This window comes from Aphelocoma coerulescens, chromosome 4A, assembly GCF_041296385.1.
Source record: "Aphelocoma coerulescens isolate FSJ_1873_10779 chromosome 4A, UR_Acoe_1.0, whole genome shotgun sequence".
NCBI classification, from domain to species: Eukaryota; Metazoa; Chordata; class Aves; order Passeriformes; family Corvidae; genus Aphelocoma; species Aphelocoma coerulescens.
In genome coordinates, this window is record NC_091018.1 from 14,139,275 (window position 1) to 14,165,620 (window position 26,346).

At 58.4% G+C, this 26,346-nt stretch overlaps 2 protein-coding genes and 1 pseudogene across 2 annotated transcripts; 1 reads left to right on the forward strand and 2 right to left on the reverse strand.

The window, feature by feature from the left end:
* Positions 1-457: 457 nt before the first annotated feature.
* LOC138110224 (serine/threonine-protein kinase pim-1-like) lies at positions 458-3,045 on the reverse strand. Its single transcript, XM_069014931.1, has 5 exons — positions 2,446-3,045; positions 2,274-2,324; positions 1,682-2,048; positions 860-1,036; positions 458-601 (listed from the first exon to the last, which is right to left on the reverse strand). Exons 1-5 carry the CDS (start codon positions 3,043-3,045, stop codon positions 495-497), a joined length of 1,302 nt encoding a protein of 433 aa, XP_068871032.1. The 3' UTR covers positions 458-494.
* Positions 3,046-12,276: 9,231 nt separating this feature from the next.
* Positions 12,277-13,395, forward strand: LOC138110689 (olfactory receptor 14J1-like; annotated as a pseudogene).
* A 7,908-nt stretch (positions 13,396-21,303) lies between these two features.
* Positions 21,304-22,642, reverse strand: LOC138110690 (serine/threonine-protein kinase pim-1-like). The gene is made up of 2 exons (XM_069015877.1): positions 22,088-22,642; positions 21,304-21,690 (listed from the first exon to the last, which is right to left on the reverse strand). The coding sequence occupies exons 1-2, from the start codon at positions 22,640-22,642 to the stop codon at positions 21,304-21,306; spliced, it is 942 nt and encodes a 313-aa protein (XP_068871978.1).
* Positions 22,643-26,346: the final 3,704 nt, after the last annotated feature.

The following is a 26,346-nucleotide window of genomic DNA, read 5'->3' on the forward strand; positions in this document are numbered from 1 at the left end:
CCAGGCCGTGCAATGCCCAAATCTGGGAGCATCCCCCTGCGTGTGGACTCATCTGTAAATTCGCTGTGGAGCCTGGCTTTGAAGAAGGTGCCAGAATCAAAGCCCATCATCTTCAGCTTGCCGGTGGCCAGGTCGAGGAAGAGCTTGCCGTCCTTGACATCGTCCTCCACGTCTCCAGCAGCAGCAGGAGTACAGCTTCTCCAGGGGCTCCTTCTTCCCTGCGGCTGAGAGCAGGCTGTCAGTGCCCCGCCCAGGGCCCCGGCTGTCAGTGAAGCAGGACAAGCAAAAGCAGCTTGCACGGCGGCCACCAGTGCTGGGAAGAGCAGCTCAGCGCCAGCACAAGGGCTGCGTGTCCCCATCTGACGACCCCTGCGCAGCCATACAGGCAGGGCAAAAAAGCCTGCGTTTCTTGGCTTCTTCTGGCCAAGGCACCTGTGGAGCTGTAACTTACCGGCTCCCTGGATCAAAGTGTGCCTGTGGCTCTCTCCCTTCTTCTATGGACGCTGAATATCCTGCAGCCAAGGATCACACGACAGGTCTTCTAATGAGGGCCTGTCCAAGGAGTGCAGGGACAGACACCCTCTGATCAGTTCCTTGCACTCTGCGGGGAGAAACCAGAAAGCGCCGGTCAGTTGCAGAAGGCTCCTGTCCGCTTTGCCCCACTATTGCCATGCCCAGGCCATGCCATGGGGGCTCCGAGCTGTGCCCGAACTTTCCCATCCATTCTTTGTTTTGGAGGAGAGCAGGAGAGCGGGGCATGTGCCACCTCCTCGGCAGCTGCCAGAGCGGGATGCTCATGAGCCCGCTGCTGTCTCCCAGTACTGCTATTCCCCCCCGTGCCGCAGAGATGAGCATCCACCTTGAGAGAGCCGTTCTGGGAGCGACAGCTGGCCCCAGCTGATGTTCCGGCCCTTCGGGAACGGGTGCCGCCCGCAGACCATCTGGTGCAGCACGATGCCCAGGGACCAGACGGTAGCTGCCTCGCCGTAGTACCAGCCAAAATGGGTCCATTCTGGGGGGCTGTACGCTGGTGTTCCTACGGAATAGAGAGGCAGTTCATTCGCGGGATGCTGCCTGCTCCCGGAGCCTCGCCCCAGCATCCCTGGGCACGCGGGGGCCGCACCAGTGGCACGCGGCATGACCCGCTGCCCTCTCGCCAGCGCCTGTGACTTGTGGACAAACTGTGGGTTGTAAAAGAAGCCACCGGTGTCACAAGAGGGCAGCGGAAGCCCTGGCAAGGCCCGAGCATTCCACGCAAAGGGAAAACCCGCTCAGTGCCGGGGGGGGGGAAAAACCATGCCTTCACCCTCCCTGCCTGCATTGCCCCAAAAAAACATTCTGAAGCCAAGGCAAACAAGGCGAGCTGAGCAGTCCGAGCCGTTTCTTGCCTGCACACCAAACCGGCGGGTGCACAGCTTCTGGCCCCCGCCCTCTGCTACCCCCACCCACGGCTGTGTTTTTGTCACGCTGGCTGCCCCAGCCCCAGCGCCAGTCCTGGGCAGAGTGGCTGGCGAAGGCTGCCAGCAGGGCTGGAAGATGGCCCCCCGGCCACCCGCACTCAAAAGCAACTGGGCTGAAAACTCGGTCCCATGACTGGCATCAAAAGGGAGAATCCCCGCTGCCACAGCCAGGTTGGGCCGCGAGATGCCGGCACCGGGAGCCTACCCCGGCGAGGACTCACCTGCAAAGCGGGTGTAGGCTGTGTCTTGCAGGTAGGTGCCGCAGCCAAAGTCAATCAATTTGGCCTGGCCGGTGGCCAGGTCAACCAGGATGTTCTCTGGTTTCACGTCCCTGTGAAGGACCCCGCAGCTGGTGCAGTGCCGCACGGCCTCCAGGACCTGGCGGAACAGCTTCCGTGCCACCTCCTCTGACAGGAAGCCCCGCGCTCGAATGAAATGACGCAGGTCCTGAGAGTGCTCCGGCCGCTCCATCACCAGCACCACGTTGTTGGGGAGCGCGAGCCACTCGAGGAGCTGCACCACACCAGGGAAGCCGGTGGACACCTTGTCCAGCAGCACGACCTCGAGTGGTGCGCTGGTGCCGTTGGGCTGCGGGAGGAGCACGATGCCGTCAGTGGGGCTGATGCCGTGCCAGGGCTCGGGAAGCCCTCGCCCAGCCCGGGATGCTCTGCGCCCTCCGCTGCCCCCACGCCCCCTCTCCCCCGAGGCGTCCTGGCGCCTTCCACCCTCCCGGGCCTCGGCTTATCCCCGCCCGTCACGCCCCGGCTTCTCCCGCTGCCCACCACCCCCATGCCCCCACCGCCGCTCACTCACCAGCTCGCCCCAATGACGGATGCGGTTCCGTGGCACCCGTTTGATGGCCACCTGCAAGCCAAGGGGAGCAGCGGGCTGAGCTCGCCGCCCGCCCTGCCGAGCCCCATCCTCCTTCTCCTGCGCCCTCCTCCGCCCCCCTCCTCCTGCGCCCGCCGCCGGCCCCGCCACTCACCGGGGCGCCGTCCGAGAGCCGCGTCGCCGCGAAGACGCTGCCGAAGCCGCCGCGCCCCAGCAGCGAACCCACCACGTAGCGCTCCCTCAGGCCCTGCTGCGCATTCCCTGCCGGCGAGACGCGGCTGTCAGCGCTCGGCCCGGCTCCAGAAACGGCCGCCGGGCGCTCCTCAACCGCCCCGGGCCGGGTATCCCCAGATGCTGCCTCTTTCGAAGGGGACACCGGCGGCTCGGGGGCGGGGGCCGCGCTGCCGAGCGGAAGAGCTCGGACCGGGGAAGACGCGGCGGACGCGGCGGGAGCGGCCGCGCCGTCTGTGTCCTCGGCGGGTCCCGGGAGGAGCCGGGGCCGGGGCCGGGGCCGGGGCCGGGGCCGGGGCCGGGGCCGGGGCCGGGGCCGGGGCCGGGGCCGGAGTCGGGCCAGCCGGAGCCAGAGGCTGACAGTGCTGCCCAAGAGGCAGGCACTGATGCCCGCCCAGCAGCGCCACCGCCAGTACGCCAAGAGCCGGGCGGAGGCGAGACCGCGGCGGGACGCCCGGGGGCGGGGAGGGCGCAGCCCCGCCCGGCGCCGCGGGAGGGCCGGGCGCATGGCCCGGCCTGGCATGGGGAGAGGGAGGCCGCGGAAGGGGCGGAGGGGGTGGAGCAGTGAAGGGAGAGCGGGACAGGGGATGCGGGACACTGGGAGAAGGAGAGGAGGAACAGGAGAAGGAACGCAGAGGGTCTGGAGAACCGCTGCTTTCGTGTTGCTCTTCTGCTGCTGCCGCTGCTGCCGCTGCTGCTGCTGCCGCCGCTGCCGCTGAAGCGCTGGGAGCGTTGGTCCGCGTGTCCGTGTGTCTGTTGCCCGGGTGTCCGTTTTTGCCCCGCGCGCCCCGCGGCCGAGCCCCGCGCGCCCCGCGCCAGCACGGGCCGCTCCGGGGCCGAAGCGGAGTCACGGAGCATCTCTTCCTCCCGCAGCCGCGCCAAACGCACCATCTTGTTTAGCTTCTTCTTCACCAGATTGTAACTCTTCCTTGCGGCAGTCTTGCAACTTGCCCCTGCTGCTGGCTCGCCCCGCGCCGCGGTCTCTTGCTCACAAGAGCAAGAGCAACCAAAGCGCTGTCCGCACTTTTCGCCTGGAGCAGAGCAAAGTGCTGAATGAGGAGCCTGCCAGCGCCAGGCAGAGGCAGCCCCGTGGGAGGGCAGAGCAGGACGTGAGGAGGGAGACGTGCAGCCCCTGCGGGGTGCAGCGCTGCTCCCCGGCCGCTCGGCGTGGGCAGTGGGAGCGGCGGGGCCGTGCCCGGCGCGGTGCCCTCGTCGCCAGGGCTGTTGCTGTTTTCTTGTCCGGTTGCAGGTGAAAATCGGAGACTGCCGATAGGAGGCTTCAAATAAAAGAATGGAAACACTCTTTTTGCTGAGTTCTGATGCCGGTCCAATAGAGCAGCTAAGCTCTCAGCTGTTTGCCTCCTCCCTGCCAATCCAGCACTTTCAGCCTGGAGCAAAGGCCCTCTCTGCAAAGAAACTGCTGGCTGGTTTCCTTCTCCTGCTGTTCATTGACACAGGTAGAAAAGCAGACTAGTTTGGATGCTGAGTCTGTCCAAACAGACAGTGAGCTTTGCCATGTGAAGCCAAGACACGGAGTCTTGAGCCCTGCGACAGTGTCATGGGAATCACCTTTGTTGCTGCTGCTGTCTATTGTCACTGCTGAGGGTGCAGTCCTAGGGGAGCACATGCCCTGTCTCTAGAAGCCAGAGCCGAGCAAGGCACTGGGCTCTAAAATCTTCCCTTGGCAGGCTTCTGGTGTCTCCAGCATTGCTTCCAAAGCCAAACAGGGAGAAGGCAAACTGTGTGTAGCTCTTGGTATTGTAGAGTGTCTCAAACTTGCTAAGTCCTAGGTGTTTGAGGTAAGATCAGTTTGCAATGACTGTGAGGTAGAACTAGTGCAAGACAGAAAAGGGGAGCATAGAAGGGAAGCAATTCATAGTATACGGGAACATCTTGGGTTGTTTCTTTCCCTTTGCGTGTCCCTTCTGGGAAGCTGTTTTGCTTTTGCAAGAATCTTGTCCACAGTGATGTTTGCTCTTTTCAAGACCCTTTCCTGGAGACCTAGCTGGAGCTCCTGTCCCAAGATGTGCCATCACATGCAGCTTCTCTTGGCTTGCCACACTGTGCGTGCAGCACGACTCTTGCAGCAAAGCAGGACCAAGGTTTTGAGAGCTTGACAACTTGTCCTTTCTCCTCCTGGTGGACTAGCGAGTTGTGCCGTGGGTAAGGTTTTCGTCGTTACTGTTCTAGGCTAAGGAAACAGGAGGAGGGGGTAGCAGCGATTGTTAGGCTGGCTGAATGGAGAGGAAGAATGTCCGGAGCCTGCAGCCAGAAGTGGAGAGCTGGGGGCTAATCCTTCCAAGCTCTCAGTGGACATCTTGCAAGTGACCTGGACTGTGAAAATGGTCTGACAGAGGCAGTTGGTTTCTGAGTTCAGCGTAGATGCTTGCACGTCTGGTGCGTTGGTGCGCAAATCAAGAGTACAATCGGTTCACAGGAAGCACCAGAAGAAGCTGGAGCTCTCCGAGCAGACGACTGAAAGAATGTGCAAAGGAGAAATGCGGGAAATGACTTGGTGTACCTTGCCTGGAAGAAGGGTAGTTTTTTCGAATAATTCCTAATCCGTTCCCTTGGCTTTTGACTTTCTTAACAAGGCCATTTGCATCCCCGATTCAGCACGAAGCGAGAGGCCCGGGCTTACGGAAGCGCGCCAAAGATTCCTCCGCAGCGACGCTCAGGTGGAAAGAGGAGCGGGGCGCCTGAGCAGCCTCCGGGGAAGCATCCCGCGAGGTGCAATTTGCGCCGTGCTGGGAGAGGAGGAGGGGGAGAAGGATGGGCCTTGCGTGGCAGCAGCAGCAGCAGCAGCAGCAAGTTTGGGCCGCAGGACATTGGGCCTGCGCCGCTGCCCCACAATGGGCGGGCGCGTTCCCGGGGCTGCGGCCCTGGCAGCGCGTCCGCTGAGCTGCCGACGCTGCGGGAGCTCCCCGGGCTGGGCTCGGGTTCCCGCTGGGACTGGGCAGCAGGCTGTGCTCTCACTGTGGTCAGCAGCAGCGGGACGTACCTCTGGACATCCACGTCTCCTGCTGCTGGGAAGAAGCAATGAAGCGAGTGCAGAAGTTCTGCTTCCTCTTTCTCCCAGTGGATTTTTTCATTTCATTCCACACTCCAGAGGCAATTTCTGTGCTGGCCTCTGTCAGCTGATTCTATTTCAAGAGCACCAGCAACAGGGCTGTGTTTGAGCGCTGTGAATGTGGCCTGTATGGCTTTCATTCTCCTTGACTTTTTGCTTATAGACCTGTGAACATTTCAAGATCTGCTAATCAGGATGCCTGCAACAAAACATCTGAATTCCCCATCAGAAAAGTACTGTGGCTAGCACCGATCAAAAGAGGCAATTGCAGTTTTTCAGATAAAATTCAAGTGGCAACCAGAAGAGGGGGAAGAGCAGCCATGATCTGTCATTCCCAAGGCAAACGCAAGAAAAGCCTCCTGCTGTCCCCTGAGGACGAGTGAAACTGTGCTGGGAACAGTGCTGGAACCCGATCCTTTCTTTCTCGGAAGGTTGCATCAGGGCAGCACAGCTGGGCTCTGAGGAATCAGGTCTGTTTGTGGCTGATTGTGTCTCTACTCCAGAAATTCACCGGGAAAAACCTCTTGGGAAGCCGAGGCACAAGCAGGTGGGAAGGGGCTGGCGCTGCTGCTGCTCTTGGCCGGGAGCCCCGGCTGTGCCGGTACAGGGCCCACTGCGCGGTGGCTCCTGCTGCTGCCAGAGCTGGGCGGGTCTCAGGGACAGGGAATGGACACGGGGGACAGCAAAGGCTGTGGGGGGCTGCAGCGATGTTCACACTTGGGCCAGTGCCAGCACCAGCACAGAGCTTCAGCCCCGCGATTATCCAAGAGGGAAATGCTGGGGAAAGGCTCCATTTCAGCCTTCCTTTACTCATCACTGTGAAGTGACCAAAATAAAAGGAGAACAAGCAGAGCCCGATCTCTTCTCCTTCGGGAGGAGTCCCACGCCTTGGGCTGTGAGAGGCCCTGAGGGGCTGTGAAGGGCTGTGAGGCGCCATGAGGGTTTGTTAGGGGCTGTGAAGGGTCATGAGGAGTCGTGAGGGGCCGTGAGGGGCCGTGAGGGGCCATGAGGTGCTGTGAGGGGCCATGAGAGATTGTTAGGGGCTGTGAAGGGTCATGAGGGGCCATGAACTGTGAGGGACTGTGAGGGACTGTGAGCTGCCACGAGGGGCCCTGGGGAGCTGTGAGGGGCATTGAGGGGTCATGAGGGGCTGTGAGGGGCCTTGAGGGGCCATAAGGGTCTCTTAGAGGCTGTTGGAGGCCAGGCACCTCATGGAACCAAGGGTCAGTTAGGAGACTGTGCAAGCAAGGAGATCATGGTTGGCAGTACAGAACTTCATGGAACCACAGGCCCATTGTTACACAGCAGGGCCGCAGAACCAAGGAGATCATTGTGACACTACACAACCTCATGGAATCAAGGCGTCCATGTTACGCTACTGAACCTCATGGAGCCAAGGGTCCATTGTGACACTGCGGACCCAAGGAGACTGTTGCTGACAGTACGAAAGTTTATGGAACCAAAAGTCCATTGTGACATTGTGGGGCCTCATGGAACCGTGGAGACCATTATGACACTTTGTTACTATCTGATTTACACCCAGAAGGGCAAAGAAAATGAAATCTCTGAGTATAAAAAGGAAAGAACTTTGAAGGTTCCAAATATTCCCAAAGATGAGATTAAAACCAAACGAGATTAAATGTTGGTGCCAAAAAAATGGATATCTGTTTATCTAATGGTAAGAGAGGCAAAGAGAAAGGAGAAAAGTAGAGAAAAGTTAGAAAAAGCCAAGGTTACTCTAAAAGCATAGGATAAGTCACCACCACACTGTGCTACCTTTGTTGCTGCTGAGACAGGGTGGGGGAAGTGGAGAAGTTTTTGCCTTTTTTTTTGCTGCTGTTTGAAGGGTCTTATCTGCCTCTTCCCATCTCTGGAGCAGTTTGGCTGGAAAGCGGCAGCCCATCCTCCGAGATGCAGGCTCCATGCTTGCAGCTGAACCTCGGTCCGCCTGGGACGAAGGAGCAGGGGTAGGGGTTGCACAACTCACTCGGGATTTCAGTCCAGGGGTGAAGGACTGGGGGGGTTCTCCCCAGGCGGGCGGCGTCGGCTCCCGGAGGCCTCAGGGTGTCTCGTGGCTGGCGATGGTGGTGGTGTGGGGAAAGGCAAAGGGCAGGGATTCTACCTTTCGCTTTCGCCTCCACATTTTGCGCCAGTTTTGCCTTCCTTTTTATGGGCCTCAAGGCGGGCTATGCACGGCCCGTACGGCACGTAGTTTCCAGGCGTTCAAAAGTGATTAGGATAAGCAGCCATAATGACGAAGCGCTTTTGAAGCCTTTCCGGTGTTGAGCAGTGATAATGACAAAGCATTTTTTGGAGCCTTTCTCCTATTATTAGGCTCTTGCACACTTCAGAACCAAGGGGCCATTGTGACACTGCAGGGCCTCGTATAACCAAGGGGTCATTGTAGCACGGCAGGGCCTCGTGGAATCAAGGGGATCGCAGTGACACTGTGGGGCTCCATGAGGCCACGGGGCCATTCTGACTGTGTGGAAGCAAGCATACCATTGTTACGCTACGGGGCATCATGGAACCAAGGAGGCCATTGTGAACCAGCGGGGGAACCCGCTGAGACTATTATGACACTTCAAAGGCCTTGTGACACCGAAGGGCCATTGTGGAACTGCAGGGCCTCGTGGAACCAGTGAGACCATTGTGACATCACAGGGCCTCATGGGAGCCAGGGGCCATTGTGACACAGCCAGGCCTCATAGAACCAAGGGGCCCTTGTGACACTGCGTGGCACCATGGAGCCAAGGAGACCACTGTGACACTACAGGGCGTCACGGAACTAAGAACTATGTAACAGTAAGAGGCCCAATGGAATCAAGGGGCCATTGTGACACCACAGGGCCTCATAGAACCAAGGAAACCATTGTGACACTGCAAGGTCTCATGGAAGCAAAGGGCCAGTGTGACACAGCCAGGCCTTGTGGAACCAAGGGGCCATTGTGATCCTGGGGAGCCCAATAGAACCAAGGAGCCATTGTGACACGGCAGGACCTTATGGAATCATGGAGACCACTGTGACACTCTGTGACCTCATGAAACCAATGGGCCTCTTAGGGGCCACCTCTCATCTGCCTTCAAAACACGGGGGGGCTGTGCTTTTCTTCCCATGGAAAAAACCATCTTTCAAGTCCAGCCATCCATGGCCAAAACTGGGAATTCACCTCTGAAATTCCATCTAGCCAAGGAATAGCTCCCAGACAAAAGCTGCCAGGAATGTCCAGCTTCCCTTGGATTCCTGAGGGCCAGCTCTCATCTGCCTTTGAAACACTGGGGCTCCTCACTTTTCTGCCAATGGGAAAGAACTGTCCTTCTTGGCCAGACGTCCATGGACAAAACTGGGATTTGGCCTCCCAAATTCCCTCTATCCAAGGATCGCTCCAAGACAAAAGCTGCCCAGACAAACAGGTCTGGCTGGCCTTGGCCTCCTTGAGCCACTGCTAATCAGCCTTTGAAACACTGGGGCTCTGCCCTTTCCTTCCTGGGGAGAAGAGCTGTCATTCCGGTCCAGGCACCCACAGCTGAAATGGAACTCCACCTCCAAAACTCCCCATATGTCCAAGGGTTGCTTTCAGACAGAAGCTGCAAGGACAGACAGGTCTGGCTTGCCTTGGCCTCTGGTGGCTGCCTCTCATCTGCCTTCAAAAGACTGGGCTTCTGTGGTTTCCTTCCTGTAGAAAAGAACCGACCTTCTTGTCCAGGTGCCCGTGGCCTCAAGCACATGATCACTACATAGGGACAAAGGGGCTCTGTGCTCAGTGGAGTGGAGTCTGAGGACAGTGGAGGAGAGTCCTGGGAGGGCTTGAAGGGTGGTTTCAGAGATGGTGGATCCTTTTGACATAGTAGAGAAGAGCCGGCAAAAGAAAGAATTAATGCAAAGGGCAGCTGGGGAGGTCCAGACTGGACAGAAGGAGAAAGGAATTTCTCTCCCAGGGCAGTGCTGTGGTGCCACGTGTCCCCCAGAAGAAGTCTGGAGCAGCCCAAGGCTTTGTGTGCCAAGGCAGAGCCAGGCAGGACGCAGAGCCATCAGCAAAGGAAGGGGCCGGTGAGGTGGGGCAGCCGGGGGGATGACGACAGCCTGCAGGGACAGAGACACAGGGCACGGACACTGTAGGACAGCCTGGGCCGGAGAGGGCAGAGGGATGTGCAGAAGCTGAAAGGCCCTGACAGAGGCAACTTCTGCAGCACTTTGGCCAGGGCTGCTGTCCCTGCCCCTGAGGCCAGTTGGGAGATAAGTGACCCTTGCAGCCCTGGGGCCTCATTGCCTCTTTTTTCCTGCTCAGCAGCATGGCAGGGGCCACCCCATGGTCCTGCCCTTGGCATTGCACATGCCCACATCCCAGTGCCCCGGGAAGAGTCCCGAGCAATGAGGGAGGGACAGGATCTGCCTTTGCGGCGGCTGGGGCACTGCCTGCAGCCAGCCCGGGCACAGCACAGAGGCACAGAGGGGTTCCATCAGTTAGGGCTGGGAAGATGCTGAGAAGTGACCGGGGGAGAATCATTCCCAGCCCTTGACACAGGAAGCCTCTGGCTGCAGGACAATGCAGCTGCAGTTCCTGAAATGATCTCCTCAAGCTGGAACATACCACTGACTGTGGATTCAGGAAGTACATTCTCTGAGTATCCCTGGTGTAGAACATGAGGACATGCTCAGGGCTTCAGCTCAGTCCAGTAATATTTCCAAGACAATCCTTTCTATAAGGATGAAATTTCCTGAGACTGTTTTCCCTTTCCTACTCTTGGGGAATGGGAGGGGGGGAAGTGATAAAGGAATTCTTCATTTTTAAGAGTCCCTGAGGCATCGGAAGTGTAACTTGAGTGCTCTGCAGGAGTTTCCTAAAGTGCTTTCAAGCCACTCCTCTGCCCACGCACAGCACCGGCATCACCTTTGCTGGACCCGCCAGGCTTAGTCTGACCTGTCCTTTCTCCCACCTGCAAGCAGAACCTGTCCCCAGCCAGTGCCCTGCAAACAGGCAGGTTTCTGTAGGGCCAAGGAGAGTGCCCAGAGATATGGGGTCTGTGAGTGCTGGCAGGAAGAGATCAGGCACAGGGAAACACCTCCAGGAGGAAGATCTTCAGCAAGCAGAGAGAAGATCGGGCAATGAGAGAAAACAAAAGGCAGAAATGTTGTGGCACGGAGAGCTTAGAGACCTCCACAGGATGCCCTCGAGTGCAGCCCCTCCCTCTGAACAAGCCCCCTCCGAACAAGCCCCCTCCCCTCCTCTCTCCCTCCGCCAAGCCTCTGCCCTCAGGGCCGGGGGTCCAAGGCGTGAAGCCCCTCCTGTGCAGGCAGAGCTGCAGCAGAGCTGTGGGGCAGCTCTGCAGTCCCGGGCCCAGTTCCCTCTGCAGAGCACAGGGCCGGGAGCATCTGCCTGGCACTGGGGGGCTCTGGGAGGGGGCACAGCTGGCTCAGCTGGCTCAGGGTGACGCTGTCCCCAGTGCCCGGCTGTGGGCAATGCAGCCAGGGAAGGAGCTCAATCTCCCTACATCCAATGCCATCATTAGGACAATTGGCTTTCTTCTTGAGGATTCCCCCTAAGCTCTGAGCTTCCCTCCAGGACGCAAACAGGTCGTGTAGCATCTTTGTGTTACCTGAAAGCCCCACAGTGAGACACAAAAGTTTTATGATGGCGAAAGTGCTGTTGGGTTGGTGAAATGAGCCATGTGTGTATTTGGCTACCAATGTGGGGCTGAGACCTCGAGAAGGGGATGGACATTTGATGGGCTGTGGTGGATCCATCTGCTCTCAGCAGTGTTGGGATGGTTTCTAAGGGAAATATGGGAGGGTGATTATCCTCTGTCTGACAAGGGTGAAAGCCCAGAGGATCTTGGAACAGGACAGAGTGACAGACCACCTCCCCTCACTCTCCACTCACCACCTTGCCTCACAGAACTCGCTCTATTCTCCCCGAGGGCAGCAGCAATGCTGAGTGTTTCTGACATCCAAAACCAGTCAGCCGGGGAGATGAAGAGGAGCTATAAAAACCTCTAGAACACTTTAACAGCTTTTGCCGTTCCTGTTCTTGGGCCCTGGGAGTGCCCTTGTGTTAGCTGGGGTTTCAAAGTGTAACACCAGGACAGGTCCCTGTCCCCCTCCCACTTCTGCACAGCAAGGCTGAATTGTAAAAAGCCCCGGAGCAATTGCCCTGAAACTCATGTCGCACGCAGCCAGCAGCAAGCAGGGCTGCGGCTGGAGCTGAAGGAAGATCTGCTAGAAAAACAGAAGGGTGTTGTCGGTGATGGAACACGGACTTCGCCGGCCGCATGCAAAGCCAAATTTGATCGCACGAGTCAACTCTTTATATACTGTTCCAAACCAACAGTTCAGCAGCTACAAACTTCAGCTTCTAAGGTTATATGTTTTACATCTCCAAGGGCTACAGATTAGCATCTCCTCGCCCAATCTCCCGTTAACTATCCTACTCTTTGTCTCGCCTCTTGCTCTTTGTCTCGCCTCCTGCCAGACGCGGCCCCGGCCCGCCCCGTCTCTCGTCTCTCGCAAGGCCCCACGCCCGCCAAAGCCGTTCTCCGTGGCGACACTCTGAATCCCCATAAGGTGTCAGTGTGTGACAGGAGAAGGATTTGTGGGACATGTCTTGGATTTGGCTGAGAGCCGTTTCCCTTAAGCTGTCACTGCCTTTTCTCCGTGAACAGGTCCCCATGTCCACACACAGCCAAATGTCCAACAGCAGCTCCATCAGCCCCTTTCTGCTGCTGGCATTCGCAGACACGCAGCAGCTGCAGCTCCTGCACTTCTGTCTCTTCCTGGGCATCTCCCTGGCTGCCCTCCTGGGCAGCGGCCTCATCATCAGCGCCGTAGCCTGCGGCCACCACCTGCACACGCCCATGTTCTTCTTCCTGCTGACCCTTGCCCTCACCGACCTGGGCTCCATCTGCACCACTGTCCCCAAAGCCATGCACAATTCCATTTTGGGACACCAGAACCACCTCCTACGCAGGAGGTGCTGCACAGCCTCTTTCTCTTTCTCTTTCTCTTTCTCTTTCTCTTTCTCTTTCTCTTTCTCTTTCTCTTTCTCTCTCTTTCTCTTTCTCTTTCTCTTTCTCTTTCTCTTTCTCTTTCTCTTTCTCTTTCTCTTTCTCTTTCTCTTTCTCTTTCTCTTTCTTCTCTCTTTCTCTCTCTCTCTCTTTTTCATTTCAGCGGAGTTTTCCCTCCTCGCCGCCGTCGAGTGCTACGACCGCTACGTGTCCCTCTGCAAACCCCTGCAAGACGGGACCCTCCTGGGCAGCAGAGCTTGTGCTCACATGGCAGCAGCTGCCTGGGCCAGTGGCTTTCTCAATGCTCTGCTGCACACGGCCACTACCTTTTCCTTGCCCCTGTGCCAGGGCAGTGCCCTGGGCCACTTCTTGGGTGAAATCCCACAGATCCTCAAGCTCTCCTGCTCACACTGCCACCTCAGGGAACTCGGGCTTGTTGTGTTTTGCATCTGTTTAACTTTTGGTTCATTTGTGTTCCTTGTTTTCTCCTGTGTGCAGATCTTCAGGGCTGTGCTGAGGATCCCCTCTGAGCAGGGATGGCACAAAGCCTTTTGCACGTGCCTCCCTCACCTGGCCATGGTCTCCCTGTTCCTCAGCACTGGCTTTGTTGCCTGCTTGAAGCCCCCCTCCATGTCCTCCCCATCCCTGGACCTGGCACTGCCAGTTCTGTACTTGGTGGTGCCTCCAGCCCTGAAGTCCCTCATCTACAGCCTGAGGAACCAGGAGCTCAAGGATGCCCTGAGGAAAATGATGACTGGATGCTTTCCAGAAGCACAAACCTGCCTGTTTTCAGCTCCATAGGCTAAAGTGTAATCATTAGAGGCCCAGCCTGCCTTCTCAGGTTGTTTTGGTGGTGGTGGTTTGGGGGCTTTTTTTCTTCTCCTATGTTAATGTTGTGCCCAAAAGATTTTGTTATGCATCTTATTCCCTGTTTACAGGCTGAATGTGACTGTTGACAGGGACTGTGTCAATAAGGAGTCTGCTCTGTGTGTATTCACATGAAAGAAAGGACCCATCAGCAAGGTCTCAGTTTGAGATCCTTTGGTTGAGTCCATCCCTGAAGCTGGAGGGCAGGGCCAGTTTTGCAGGCGTGGGGGGGAAGAGTCCCAGCAGAGCAGCACAGCCAGGGAGCAGCAGAGCTTGGTCTTTTCAGAGCTCCTCTCTTATTACTTCCACTCTCTCCTTTGGAGCCACTGTGATGGTGTAAGGCCAACAGCTCTGTCCGGGTGGTGCGAGTCCTGCTGCGTGTCACAGGCAGGGACAGGCCATGGGCACTGCTGGGACACAGCTGGGCTCCGCCACAGCGGTTCCCTCAGCAAAGGGCATCTCCTGAAGGAGGAACTGCAGGAAGGCTTTGCTCTCCCTCCACAGTCACTGTCAGGAACAGGCCCAAGGAGCAGACTCTAAAGAGGCTGCCTGTGTTCCTTGTTCTCCCAGGGCTCGGTGGGATGAGATCAGGGTCCCAGTGTGGCCTTCAAGAGACTCAGGTGTGGTTCAGGTTTTGCTTGTTGGTGGCCAGTGCCCACCAGATGCCGAATGGTCTGTGATGAACCTTCCTGGGGCTCTGCAGCTTGTGCCAGGGCTGATGGCAGGGGAATGTTCTTCTGGAGGGACTTGGGAGCTGCCAGGAGAACACAGGGGATCTGCAGGGACAGTGTGTGCCAGGGATCAGCAGTGAGTGGAGCTCAGTGGGCACAGGCCTGTTGAGGGTGAGCTCACCCAGAGATAAAGGACTGAATGTTTCCTGTGACCCATGAGAGCTCTGCAGCCCCAGGGGACACAGCAGCTACAGGGAAAGGAGTCTGGGCAGTGACTCGTCTGACCCTATGGGAACTTGCAGAGGAGGATCCAGGGCAGCCCCAGCCCATGTGCCAGCCCTGGAACAAGGCAGGCACCTCTGAGCACCCTCCATGGCCACAGCGGAGCCTGTGTGGGAAGGGGTCAGTGCAGGGAGCACCATCAGCTGCAGAGCTCTGTCTCCCAGCTTGAGCAGCACAGCCCAGCAGAGGCAGCCCATGGCCCCGGGCAGCACAGCCCCCATGCTCTGCAGAGCAGCACCCCCAGCTCAGGGGCTGTGGGCAGCAGGGCAGAGGCTACAGCAAGGGCTGCTCAGGCCAGCACAGATGTGTTCCCCTGGGAAAGGCTCTGTGGGGAGCTGGGATGGGCCAGGAGAAGAGCAGGAGCTCGTGTGTGTGCAGAGGAGCCCTGGCAAGAGGCTGCCCTGTCCCTGGGATGGCAGCAGGAGCAGCCTGAGGAGCCCCAGAGCCAACTCTCTGCTGCTGTGCTGGGCAGCGGGGCCCTGGGGCTGCAGGAGCTTCCCGAGCTGAGGATCTCCTGAGCATTCCAGACACAGAGTCACTGTCTCGGACCTCCAGTGCCTCCAGTTCCTGCTGCAGGGCCAGACAGGACTGGGCTTCTTTGCAGGGCTGGGGCCAGGGCAGGGGGAGGAAAACAATGGACCCTTGATTATAAGACTCCCCTCAGTGTCACAATGCTCTCCATGGTTCCACGAGGCCTTGCAGTGTCACGCTGGCCCCTTGGTTCCTTTGGGCCCCACGGTGTCACTGTGGCGCCCTTGGTTACACGAGGCCCCACGGTGTCGCAAGGCACCTTTGGTTCTCCGAGGGCCCTCAGTGTCTGTTTTGCCAGTGGGCAGGGTCAGCCCCAAAGACACAGACACCAAGTTCAGGAATAGTGTAATTTATTAGAATGCAAAACTGCAAAGAATCACAAAAGGAGAAGCCCAGCAAAGCACCCAATCATCACTACCAAAGATTGCGTACAGTAATCAAGAAAGAGACAGCACCAGTTACCCTCAGGCCTTGCCATCATCCACATCCTCACATCAGCTGGGGGAAGCTGTCACAGCCAAGGACTGGAGAGCCATTCCCGGACACTGGGAGTTCCTGCAGGTGCCTCCACCCACAGGTGACGCTTCCAACCTCCCTGTGAGAGGGCCCACCTTTGATAGTGTTGAACTAACAAACCGACAGCACTTCCAGTGTGGGAACATCTGGTTTCATTCTCCCGTTTGTTTCTCCCAAAGCCTGGCCAGGGCTCAAGGAGGAAGCAAGGGAGTTGACTTTGACCATACAGCCCCAAACAAGGCCAGATGTCAGATTTCATGGCCTTGTCCAGCTTCCAAATACAGAAAGGTCAAGCCATGTTTCACTAATGGGTGGATACATCTATCAGAGCGCTAATGACCATGCGCATTTCATGAATGAGCAAGTTCAAAGATAACCTTTGCTTGCAAGGTTCTGATGGTGCCCCAAGCCCCAGGACTGGAGGGGCCCCTTGGCTGCGGGGCTGGGAGGGAGGGAGGGAGGGAGCTGCCCCTTGTTCTCACTCTGCCTCACGCAAAGCTGGGCCGCTCACAAGTGGGGCAGCACAGCAAACAGGCAGCCTGCGAGTCTCTTCCATCCTCGTCTCTTGAGATTTTTCACCTTTGAGCTTAGGGTCTACAAAGGCAACTGCTTTTGGTCCCGCTGTGTATCCCCACGTACAGCAATGCTGCTAAATCCGTCTGTAGAACAGCAGCAGGGGAAAGGCCTCAGCCCTTCAGTGTCAGGAGCTGCCGGGCTCTGCCTGAGCAGCTCAGCCAGCAGGAAGGGAGCTGCTCCACACGGCAACGAGGAGCAAAGGACTGCAGCACCTCCTTCTTGGGCAGAGCCCAAATTCGGTGGGGGAATAACAGAGTTATTCTCGTGCACTGGTGCATCAGCACTGCAGGTGCTGTGCCCGCAAGCACATGGTTCGAGATCTGCAGAAGAATTCTGCAACTCTTGACTGGGTCAGGATGTCACCAGTGCTAAACTCCACTTTAGCCCAAAGCAACCACTTTACGCATCTGCTAGTGTCTGCTAGATTTTTTCTTCAGGGTATCCAGACAAAAGTAAACAGGAGGAGCCTACATTTTCATTGTTGAGCAGAAATGTATCTCATTTTGCTGTACAATCCTTTTTTAAGACGAGTTATCTCTTAAAAAAAAAAAGAAAGAAAAAAGAAAAAAAAATATGAAAGAGAAAAAACCAAATGTGTAGTGAAAAATCTTCTGTAATTTTGGATTAAGAGGTAACTGATCTTTTTAAAAAGAGAACAAAGTTATTTACTTTGCAAATGTGCTGATGGCATGGATCCATCTCACTGACCTCAGCATCCTTTTTTAAAGATTTTGGGGTTGATTGTCAATATTAAATTGTGGTTGAAGCAATAGGAAATTGAAATATGGATTGTGCAAGACCGTGTCTTGAGTGTAAAAATATTGCAGTTTTAAACTTGGACCTAAAGTATTGCAAATAAAAGTTATAAATACCAATGGATTGTGTGACAGCAGCTTTTCCTATAGGATGTGCAGCATCAGAAAGACTTCATCAGTGTGGCTGCGGGTGCTTTTAGCTTTGTCCTGTGCCACTCTATGATGACATGAAACAGGACTTCACCTGCCACCAGCCCAGGCCACCCTTTGCCACCCCAGCTCCTTGGACCTTGGACAAGCAGACACAAAGTCTTTCTGCTGCTTCCCCCTTTTGCACAAATGCACGGAGAGCTGGGATTTTTCCAGGCCTCGTGTCTCCATTGTGCCATATTCCTAAAGAACCAGCAGCCCCTCCCGATGGATACGGTGAGTTCCACAGATGCTTGTCAGCTCCACTTCCTGCCTAGAAATCTTGAAACTGCTTCTAAATGCTGCTCTCTTCAGCTCTTGGACACCTACTCACACAGAGCCGGGCAAAAAATGCCCCTGACGCCAGCTTACAAGGTGAGTAACGCCAAAGAGGGCTATGTGGGAAATCTCTATCCCTGCCTATCCTTTTAAGAGATCTGTGCCTTGTATCTAAAGGAAGGAATGTGCAAGCAACGGGACTGACACTTTCACTCTCCGTGTTCGTTCCGCAGCCACGGGTACAAAGACATTATGGGAACCCTTGTGCAGACAGAGCCTTCCGTCCCTGTAGAAGGGAGCGCGGCGGGTGGGGGCGGTTGGCGGGCAGCGAGCCCCGGACAGCAGGCGAGATCCGGCTCCACACCTGCCAGGCCCTGCTAAGGCTCAATGCCGGCTCCTCTGCAACAGCAAAGACCTTCAGCCTTGGCACTGCCCAGAGGGGCAGTGCTGGCCCGGCCGCACAGCTCGTTTTCCCCACAAGTTGCAGGAGGTGAGAACGCAACACTTGCAAACACTGACTGCGAGCCACAGCGCCGGCTGCGCACCATTAACCTCAGCTCTGGGACCACTGTCTGCCCCAAGCTCCGGGGGATGCATTGGGAGCCCGGCTGGGCTCTGCCCTGGGGCCATCCTCCAGTGACAGCTGCAAACAGGGAGCATTTAGTTGCCACCAAGAGCCCAGCCACGCGTGGAGGGGAGCCGGTGCAGGTGCGGCCTGCGCTGTTGCCTGCTGTGCTCTGGGGCTGCTGCTCCCGCAGAGGGAACTGCACTGGCGTGCCAGAGGAGACAAAGAAGCTTCAGCTTAAGCCAAACTGAGCTGGGTGGCTGGGCTGGCAGGAGTGGGGAGGGTCAAGGGCATTCACAGAGCTCATCCTGCTGGAAGGACGAGGAAAAGTGGCAGTGGGAAGCGAACAGTGAGGAGAGCTGAGGCCTGGAGGGCAGCTCTTGAATGACACTCAGGTCTCACCGGACCTCTGAGACATTGCTGTTCTTCTGCCAGTGACAGGATGAGTCCCTAAACCTGGGGCTCGCTCCTCCCCGTGGTCAAAGGCATCAAGGAAGGCTACAGTGCGACAGAGACTGCCCTGAGCTGGCAGCTCACTGGGGGAAAAGAGGGAGCACTTGTGAAGTAAAAGGCAGGTGGGGCAGAGAACTGTTCAGAGAAGGGCTGAGCTAAAGCTTGAGCAAGCTGAGAAATGTCATTTGGGGTCATCGCAGATTGATTTCATTTCACAAGTTATTGAACAAGTTTATTTTAGGGCGGGGGGGGTGTCATGTTTTCCCCTGGAGGCGTGCACTCTGCAGGCTTGAGCTGCGTTGCTGAAATGCTCGAGCACGTCTCTGCTGCGGCTCACACCGGGTTCTTCTTTGGCTTCTTCCGGCCCAGTGCTGAGCCGCAGCAGAGCCCTGGCGGAGCCCAGAGCAGCCTCAGCATCCACAGAGCCCGGCTGCAAGGAGAGAAAGCAGAAACCGCCCGTCACTTGAAGGCTGCTGTCCCCCTTGTCCCAGCCGCCCGCGGTGCCCAGGCCGTGCTGGCTGTGCTCAGAGCGGTGCCCGAAGCCGCCCGTCACTGCTGCCTTTGGCAGGAGAGCAGGATGGCAGGACACGTGCCACCGCCCGCAGCCAGCCGTGGCAGATCCACCTCCTCAGCAGCTGCCCAGAGCGGGATGCTCCTGTGCTCGCTGCCATCTCCCAAAAGCCCTTATCCCACCCATGCCAAGAAGACGGGGACCCACCGCACGCCACCCGCCGCCGGAAGAAAAGCTGCTCCCAAGCGATGTCCTCGGTCTTCTCCAAGGCCCCGTCCCATCCACGCCGCAGCTGGTCCCAAGCACTTCCCGATCCAGGCTGGACACCACCTACAACGCTTCCTTTAAGAAAAACAAACAACAAATTAATGAAAAGGGATTACAGACAAAAAGGAGAAACAAGAAAAAAGGGAAAAAGTCTTCTCTCTGTCGGGGGCCTGAGGAAGGCCCAACCTTCCCTACATGCTGGGGAAAAACCCACCCACGGGCGAGGGAAGCCCACGCTTTCTCCCTTCCCCCCCACACTGCCCCCCAACAGGCACAGCGAGCCCAAAGAAAACAAGCGGAGTGGAGCAGCCCAAGTCCCTCCTTTCCTGCAAAACAAAGCAGCCCGTGCACAGCTCCTGGAGTGCCACCTCTGCTCCTGCCATGGGGGCTTGTTTGTGTCGGGCTGGCTGCCCCAGCCCCAGCCCGGGGAACAGTGGGTGGTGGGGGCTGTTGGCAGGGCCAGGGGCCGGCTCCCATTTCCTAAGCACCCCAGCCCATCCCGCCCGCCCTGCCGAAAAGCAGCTTGGCAGCCGGCTGAAGAATTAGTTGCATCCGCCCCAGCAAAGGGGGGAACCTTTGCTTCCTGGCCAGGCCGTGCAATGCCCAAATCTGGGAGCATCCCCCTGCGTGTGGACTCATCTGTAAGTTCGCTGTGGAGCCTGGCTTTGAAGAAGGTGCCAGAATCAAAGCCCATCATCTTCAGCTTGCCGGTGGCCAGGTCGAGGAAGAGCTTGCCGTCCTTGACATCGTCCTCCACGTCTCCAGCAGCAGCAGGAGTACAGCTTCTCCAGGGGCTCCTTCTTCCCTGCGGCTGAGAGCAGGCTGTCAGTGCCCCGCCCAGGGCCCCGGCTGTCAGTGAAGCAGGACAAGCAAAAGCAGCTTGCACGGCGGCCACCAGTGCTGGGAAGAGCAGCTCAGCGCCAGCACAAGGGCTGCGTGTCCCCATCTGACGACCCCTGCGCAGCCATACAGGCAGGGCAAAAAAGCCTGCGTTTCTTGGCTTCTTCTGGCCAAGGCACCTGTGGAGCTGTAACTTACCGGCTCCCTGGATCAAAGTGTGCCTGTGGCTCTCTCCCTTCTTCTATGGACGCTGAATATCCTGCAGCCAAGGATCACACGACAGGTCTTCTAATGAGGGCCTGTCCAAGGAGTGCAGGGACAGACACCCTCTGATCAGTTCCTTGCACTCTGCGGGGAGAAACCAGAAAGCGCCGGTCAGTTGCAGAAGGCTCCTGTCCGCTTTGCCCCACTATTGCCATGCCCAGGCCATGCCATGGGGGCTCCGAGCTGTGCCCGAACTTTCCCATCCATTCTTTGTTTTGGAGGAGAGCAGGAGAGCGGGGCATGTGCCACCTCCTCGGCAGCTGCCAGAGCGGGATGCTCATGAGCCCGCTGCTGTCTCCCAGTACTGCTATTCCCCCCGTGCCGCAGAGATGAGCATCCACCTTGAGAGAGCCGTTCTGGGAGCGACAGCTGGCCCCAGCTGATGTTCCGGCCCTTCGGGAACGGGTGCCGCCCGCAGACCATCTGGTGCAGCACGATGCCCAGGGACCAGACGGTAGCTGCCTCGCCGTAGTACCAGCCAAAATGGGTCCATTCTGGGGGGCTGTATGCTGGTGTTCCTACGGAATAGAGAGGCAGTTCATTCGCGGGATGCTGCCTGCTCCCGGAGCCTCGCCCCAGCATCCCTGGGCACGCGGGGGCCGCACCAGTGGCACGCGGCATGACCCGCTGCCCTCTCGCCAGCGCCTGTGACTTGTGGACAAACTGTGGGTTGTAAAAGAAGCCACCGGTGTCACAAGAGGGCAGCGGAAGCCCTGGCAAGGCCCGAGCATTCCACGCAAAGGGAAAACCCGCTCAGTGCCGGGGGGGGGGAAAAACCATGCCTTCACCCTCCCTGCCTGCATTGCCCCAAAAAAACATTCTGAAGCCAAGGCAAACAAGGCGAGCTGAGCAGTCCGAGCCGTTTCTTGCCTGCACACCAAACCGGCGGGTGCACAGCTTCTGGCCCCCGCCCTCTGCTACCCCCACCCACGGCTGTGTTTTTGTCACGCTGGCTGCCCCAGCCCCAGCGCCAGTCCTGGGCAGAGTGGCTGGCGAAGGCTGCCAGCAGGGCTGGAAGATGGCCCCCCGGCCACCTGCACTCAAAAGCAACTGGGCTGAAAACTCGGTCCCATGACTGGCATCAAAAGGGAGAATCCCCGCTGCCACAGCCAGGTTGGGCCGCGAGATGCCGGCACCGGGAGCCTACCCCGGCGAGGACTCACCTGCAAAGCGGGTGTAGGCTGTGTCTTGCAGGTAGGTGCCGCAGCCAAAGTCAATCAATTTGGCCTGGCCGGTGGCCAGGTCAACCAGGATGTTCTCTGGTTTCACGTCCCTGTGAAGGACCCCGCAGCTGGTGCAGTGCCGCACGGCCTCCAGGACCTGGCGGAACAGCTTCCGTGCCACCTCCTCTGACAGGAAGCCCCGCGCTCGAATGAAATGACGCAGGTCCTGAGAGTGCTCCGGCCGCTCCATCACCAGCACCACGTTGTTGGGGAGCGCGAGCCACTCGAGGAGCTGCACCACACCAGGGAAGCCGGTGGACACCTTGTCCAGCAGCACGACCTCGAGTGGTGCGCTGGTGCCGTTGGGCTGCGGGAGGAGCACGATGCCGTCAGTGGGGCTGATGCCGTGCCAGGGCTCGGGAAGCCCTCGCCCAGCCCGGGATGCTCTGCGCCCTCCGCTGCCCCCACGCCCCCTCTCCCCCGAGGCGTCCTGGCGCCTTCCACCCTCCCGGGCCTCGGCTTATCCCCGCCCGTCACGCCCCGGCTTCTCCCGCTGCCCACCACCGCCATCCCCCCACCGCCGCTCACTCACCAGCTCGCCCCAATGACGGATGCGGTTCCGTGGCACCCGTTTGATGGCCACCTGCAAGCCAAGGGGAGCAGCGGGCTGAGCTCACCGCCCGCCCTGCCGAGCCCCATCCTCCTTCTCCTGCGCCCTCCTCCGCCCCCCTCCTCCTGCGCCCGCCGCCGGCCCCGCCACTCACCGGGGCGCCGTCCGAGAGCCGCGTCGCCGCGAAGACGCTGCCGAAGCCGCCGCGCCCCAGCAGCGAACCCACCACGTAGCGCTCCCTCAGGCCCTGCTGCGCATTCCCTGCCGGCGAGACGCGGCTGTCAGCGCTCGGCCCGGCTCCAGAAACGGCCGCCGGGCGCTCCTCAACCGCCCCGGGCCGGGTATCCCCAGATGCTGCCTCTTTCGAAGGGGACACCGGCGGCTCGGGGGCGGGGGCCGCGCTGCCGAGCGGAAGAGCTCGGACCGGGGAAGACGCGGCGGACGCGGCGGGAGCGGCCGCGCCGTCTGTGTCCTCGGCGGGTCCCGGGAGGAGCCGGGGCCGGGGCCGGGGCCGGGGCCGGGGCCGGGGCCGGAGTCGGGCCAGCCGGAGCCAGAGGCTGACAGTGCTGCCCAAGAGGCAGGCACTGATGCCCGCCCAGCAGCGCCACAGCCAGTACGCCAAGAGCCGGGCGGAGGCGAGACCGCGGCGGGACGCCCGGGGGCGGGGAGGGCGCAGCCCCGCCCGGCGCCGCGGGAGGGCCGGGCGCATGGCCCGGCCTGGCATGGGGAGAGGGAGGCCGCGGAAGGGGCGGAGGGGGTGGAGCAGTGAAGGGAGAGCGGGACAGGGGATGCGGGACACTGGGAGAAGGAGAGGAGGAACAGGAGAAGGAACGCAGAGGGTCTGGAGAACCGCTGCTTTCGTGTTGCTCTTCTGCTGCTGCCGCTGCTGCCGCTGCTGCTGCTGCCGCCGCTGCCGCTGAAGCGCTGGGAGCGTTGGTCCGCGTGTCCGTGTGTCTGTTGCCCGGGTGTCCGTTTTTGCCCCGCGCGCCCCGCGGCCGAGCCCCGCGCGCCCCGCGCCAGCACGGGCCGCTCCGGGGCCGAAGCGGAGTCACGGAGCATCTCTTCCTCCCGCAGCCGCGCCAAACGCACCGTCTTGTTTAGCTTCTTCTTCACCAGATTGTAACTCTTCCTTGCGGCAGTCTTGCAACTTGCCCCTGCTGCTGGCTCGCCCCGCGCCGCGGTCTCTTGCTCACAAGAGCAAGAGCAACCAAAGCGCTGTCCGCACTTTTCGCCTGGAGCAGAGCAAAGTGCTGAATGAGGAGCCTGCCAGCGCCAGGCAGAGGCAGCCCCGTGGGAGGGCAGAGCAGGACGTGAGGAGGGAGACGTGCAGCCCCTGCGGGGTGCAGCGCTGCTCCCCGGCCGCTCGGCGTGGGCAGTGGGAGCGGCGGGGCCGTGCCCGGCGCGGTGCCCTCGTCGCCAGGGCTGTTGCTGTTTTCTTGTCCGGTTGCAGGTGAAAATCGGAGACTGCCGATAGGAGGCTTCAAATAAAAGAATGGAAACACTCTTTTTGCTGAGTTCTGATGCCGGTCCAATAGAGCAGCTAAGCTCTCAGCTGTTTGCCTCCTCCCTGCCAATCCAGCACTTTCAGCCTGGAGCAAAGGCCCTCTCTGCAAAGAAACTGCTGGCTGGTTTCCTTCTCCTGCTGTTCATTGACACAGGTAGAAAAGCAGACTAGTTTGGATGCTGAGTCTGTCCAAACAGACAGTGAGCTTTGCCATGTGAAGCCAAGACACGGAGTCTTGAGCCCTGCGACAGTGTCATGGGAATCACCTTTGTTGCTGCTGCTGTCTATTGTCACTGCTGAGGGTGCAGTCCTAGGGGAGCACATGCCCTGTCTCTAGAAGCCAGAGCCGAGCAAGGCACTGGGCTCTAAAATCTTCCCTTGGCAGGCTTCTGGTGTCTCCAGCATTGCTTCCAAAGCCAAACAGGGAGAAGGCAAACTGTGTGTAGCTCTTGGTATTGTAGAGTGTCTCAAACTTGCTAAGTCCTAGGTGTTTGAGGTAAGATCAGTTTGCAATGACTGTGAGGTAGAACTAGTGCAAGACAGAAAAGGGGAGCATAGAAGGGAAGCAATTCATAGTATACGGGAACATCTTGGGTTGTTTCTTTCCCTTTGCGTGTCCCTTCTGGGAAGCTGTTTTGCTTTTGCAAGAATCTTGTCCACAGTGATGTTTGCTCTTTTCAAGACCCTTTCCTGGAGACCTAGCTGGAGCTCCTGTCCCAAGATGTGCCATCACATGCAGCTTCTCTTGGCTTGCCACACTGTGCGTGCAGCACGACTCTTGCAGCAAAGCAGGACCAAGGTTTTGAGAGCTTGACAACTTGTCCTTTCTCCTCCTGGTGGACTAGCGAGTTGTGCCGTGGGTAAGGTTTTCGTCGTTACTGTTCTAGGCTAAGGAAACAGGAGGAGGGGGTAGCAGCGATTGTTAGGCTGGCTGAATGGAGAGGAAGAATGTCCGGAGCCTGCAGCCAGAAGTGGAGAGCTGGGGGCTAATCCTTCCAAGCTCTCAGTGGACATCTTGCAAGTGACCTGGACTGTGAAAATGGTCTGACAGAGGCAGTTGGTTTCTGAGTTCAGCGTAGATGCTTGCACGTCTGGTGCGTTGGTGTGCAAATCAAGAGTACAATCGGTTCACAGGAAGCACCAGAAGAAGCTGGAGCTCTCCGAGCAGACGACTGAAAGAATGTGCAAAGGAGAAATGCGGGAAATGACTTGGTGTACCTTGCCTGGAAGAAGGGTAGTTTTTTCGAATAATTCCTAATCCGTTCCCTTGGCTTTTGACTTTCTTAACAAGGCCATTTGCATCCCCGATTCAGCACGAAGCGAGAGGCCCGGGCTTACGGAAGCGCGCCAAAGATTTCCTCCGCAGCGACGCTCAGGTGGAAAGAGGAGCGGGGCGCCTGAGCAGCCTCCGGGGAAGCATCCCGTGAGGTGCAATTTGCGCCGTGCTGGGAGAGGAGGAGGGGGAGAAGGATGGGCCTTGCGTGGCAGCAGCAGCAGCAGCAGCAGCAAGTTTGGGCCGCAGGACATTGGGCCTGCGCCGCTGCCCCACAATGGGCGGGCGCGTTCCCGGGGCTGCGGCCCTGGCAGCGCGTCCGCTGAGCTGCCGACGCTACGGGAGCTCCCCGGGCTGGGCTCGGGTTCCCGCTGGGACTGGGCAGCAGGCTGTGCTCTCACTGTGGTCAGCAGCAGCGGGACGTACCTCTGGACATCCACGTCTCCTGCTGCTGGGAAGAAGCAATGAAGCGAGTGCAGAAGTTCTGCTTCCTCTTTCTCCCAGTGGATTTTTTCATTTCATTCCACACTCCAGAGGCAATTTCTGTGCTGGCCTCTGTCAGCTGATTCTATTTCAAGAGCACCAGCAACAGGGCTGTGTTTGAGCTCTGTGAATGTGGCCTGTATGGCTTTCATTCTCCTTGACTTTTTGCTTATAGACCTGTGAACATTTCAAGATCTGCTAATCAGGATGCCTGCAACAAAACATCTGAATTCCCCATCAGAAAAGTACTGTGGCTAGCACCGATCAAAAGAGGCAATTGCAGTTTTTCAGATAAAATTCAAGTGGCAACCAGAAGAGGGGGAAGAGCAGCCATGATCTGTCATTCCCAAGGCAAATGCAAGAAAAGCCTCCTGCTGTCCCCTGAGGACGAGTGAAACTGTGCTGGGAACAGTGCTGGAACCCGATCCTTTCTTTCTCGGAAGGTTGCATCAGGGCAGCACAGCTGGGCTCTGAGGAATCAGGTCTGTTTGTGGCTGATTGTGTCTCTACTCCAGAAATTCACCGGGAAAAACCTCTTGGGAAGCCGAGGCACAAGCAGGTGGGAAGGGGCTGGCGCTGCTGCTGCTCTTGGCCGGGAGCCCCGGCTGTGCCGGTACAGGGCCCACTGCGCGGTGGCTCCTGCTGCTGCCAGAGCTGGGCGGGTCTCAGGGACAGGGAATGGACACGGGGGACAGCAAAGGCTGTGGGGGGCTGCAGCGATGTTCACACTTGGGCCAGCGCCAGCACCAGCACAGAGCTTCAGCCCCGCAATTATCCCAGAGGGAAATGCTGGGGAAAGGCTCCATTTCAGCCTTCCTTTACTCATCACTGTGAAGTGACCAAAATAAAAGGAGAACAAGCAGAGCCCGATCTCTTCTCCTTCGGGAGGAGTCCCACGCCTTGGGCTGTGAGAGGCCCTGAGGGGCTGTGAAGGGCTGTGAGGCGCCATGAGGGTTTGTTAGGGGCTGTGAAGGGTCATGAGGAGTCGTGAGGGGCCGTGAGGGGCCATGAGGTGCTGTGAGGGGCCATGAGAGATTGTTAGGGGCTGTGAAGGGTCATGAGGGGCCATGAACTGTGAGGGACTGTGAGGGACTGTGAGCTGCCATGAGGGGCCCTGGGGAGCTGTGAGGGGCATTGAGGGGTCATGAGGGGC